The sequence below is a fragment of the Perca fluviatilis genome, chromosome 24 (assembly GCF_010015445.1).
Source record: "Perca fluviatilis chromosome 24, GENO_Pfluv_1.0, whole genome shotgun sequence".
NCBI classification, from domain to species: domain Eukaryota; kingdom Metazoa; phylum Chordata; class Actinopteri; order Perciformes; family Percidae; genus Perca; species Perca fluviatilis.
Window position 1 is genome coordinate 1,702,600 of NC_053135.1, and position 2,500 is coordinate 1,705,099.

The 2,500-nt window shown below is 52.4% G+C and overlaps 1 protein-coding gene across 1 annotated transcript in view; it reads right to left on the bottom strand.

Annotated features, from left to right (window-relative positions):
- LOC120554775 (protein EFR3 homolog B-like) overlaps positions 1–2,500 on the bottom strand; it is a 21,888-nt gene that overhangs the window by 3,418 nt on the left and 15,970 nt on the right. Inside the window, exon 13 of the mRNA XM_039793803.1 lies at positions 1,952–2,121. Within this exon, the coding sequence (XP_039649737.1) occupies positions 1,952–2,121 (170 nt within the window). The remainder of the gene's footprint in view (positions 1–1,951; positions 2,122–2,500) is intronic.

The window sequence follows — 2,500 nt, forward strand, 5'->3', positions numbered from 1 at the left end:
CAGGGGGTGCGGTCCCTCTAGGGGTACTTAGGAAGGCTGCAGGGGTAATGCGTCCCTCTAGGGGTACTCTGGAGGACTGCAGGGGGTGCGGTCCCTCTAGGGGTACTTAGGAAGGCTGCAGGGGGTGCGTGTCCCTCTAGGGGTACTCTGGAGGACTGCAGGGGGTGCGTGTCCCTCTAGGGGTACTCTGGAGGACTGCAGGGGGTGCGTGTCCCTCTAGGGGTACTCTGGAGGACTGCAGGGGGTGCGTGTCCCTCTAGGGGTACTTAGGAAGACTGCAGGGGGTACGTGTCCCTCTAGGGGTACTCTGGAGGACTGCAGGGGGTGCGTGTCCCTCTAGGGGTACTAGGAAGACTGCAGGGGGTACGTGTCCCTCTAGGGGTACTCTGGAGGACTGCAGGGGGTACGTGTCCCTCTAGGGGTACTCTGGAGGACTGCAGGGGGTACGTGTCCCTCTAGGGGTACTCTGGAGGACTGCAGGGGGTACGTGTCCCTCTAGGGGTACTCTGGAGGACTGCAGGGGGTGCGTGTCCCTCTAGGGGTCCTCTGGAGGACTGCAGGGGGTACGTGTCCCTCTAGGGGTACTCTGGAGGACTGCAGGGGGCAATGGTCCCTCTAGGGGTACTCTGGAGGACTGCAGGGGGTAATGCGTGTCCCTCTAGGGTACTCTGGAGGACTGCAGGGGGTGCGTCCCTCTAGGGGGTCCCTCTGGAGGACTGCAGGGGGTACGTGTCCCTCTAGGGGTACTCTGGAGGACTGCAGGGGGTACGTGTCCCTCTAGGGGTACTCTGGAAGACTGCAGGGGGTACGTGTCCCTCTAGGGGTACTTAGGAAGACTGCAGGGGGTACGTGAATGCTTATCTCTAAGTTTTTGTCGCTGTTTTTGAAGTTTTTGTCGCTTTTTGTCACCATTTTCAACCTGTTCTTGCCTGCCTTCCTTCCTTGCTTCCTTCCTTCCTCCCTCCTTTCCTTCCTCCCTTCCATCCTCCCTTCCTTCCTTCCTCCCTCCCTGCCTTCCATCCTTCCTCCTTTCCTCCCTCCCTTCCTCCCATCCTTCCTTCCTTCTTTCCTTTCTTCTCCAAGTTCGTCAAAGTTTTTGTCGCTTTTATCGAAGTTTGTCTTCCTTCTTTCTACTGTTTTTTTGTTTTCTAAGTTTTTGATACTATTTTCCACCTGTTCTTGCCTTACTTCCTTCTTTCTACTGACTTTTTAAAGTTGTTTTTGTCTCCATTTTTCATCAGCATTTAAATGTTGTTCAGTTCCATGGCTGTTGTTTGGTAAATCTATCGCTGGTCAGGAGGTACATGGCTTAAAAACACAATTAAAATGTGGTACATTATTGAAAAAAGTTTGAGAAACGCTGGTTTACGTAGCAGTTTCTGAGGGTGTGTGTTAGGCTGCAAAGTTTTCTGAGGTAGCTGTGTTCTCTGAGGTGTGTGTGTTACCTGGCTGCAGTGTTCTCTGAGGTGTGTGTGTTACCTGGCTGCAGTGTTCTCTGAGGTGTGTGTGTTACCTGACAGTGTTCTCTGAGGTGTGTGTGTTACCTGACAGTGTTCTCTGAGGTGTGTGTGTTACCTGGCTGCAGTGTTCTCTGAGGTGTGTGTGTTACCTGGCTGCAGTGTTCTCTGAGGTGTGTGTGTTACCTGGCTGCAGTGTTCTCTGAGGTGTGTGTGTTACCTGGCTGCAGTGTTCTCTGAGGTGTGTGTGTTACCTGGCTGCAGTGTTCTCTGAGGTGTGTGTGTTACCTGGCTGCAGTGTTCTCTGAGGTGTGTGTGTTACCTGGCTGCAGTGTTCTCTGAGGTGTGTGTGTGTTACCTGGCTGCAGTGTTCTCTGAGGTGTGTGTGTTACCTGGCTGCAGCGTTCTCTGAGGTGTGTGTGTTACCTGGCTGCAGCGTTCTCTGAGGTGTGTGTGTTACCTGGCTGCAGCGTTCTCTGAGGTGTGTGTGTTACCTAGCGGCGGTGGCGGCGAGTCTGGGGGCGTTGTGGCGCCGGTCGATGAGCGAGGTGAGGATGGAGAGCACGAGCAGACGGATCTCTGGATCTTCCATCAGCGTGAAGGAAAGCAGCGGCTCCAAGAACGCCGAGGGCAACGCCGTCAACAGGTTACTGCTGTCGTACCGCTCGATACCTGGGGAGGGACGAGAGAAGAAGAGGAGGAACGAGAGAAGAAGAGGAAGAAGAGAAGAAGAAGAAGAGTCTTCAAACAGATATGAAAGCTGTCTGGAAGATTAGACTTTTTTTGGGATTCCTTCCCCCTGAAAAAACATCCTGAGAGCAGTCTAAAACCATCGTATGTACACTTACATTAGCAGTGCATTGTGGGTATTTTATAGTATAGACTATTAGACCTTTTCAATGGAATTCCATTGCTAGGCAACAGCCTGGCCCCTTGTTAACTTCCTGTCAGTTGATGCCATTCACATACACTGCAACAGGAAATCAACTTGGGTCCATTTAGAATGTTTATGTTTACATCTGTGAAAAGGTCTTTAAAGTGAA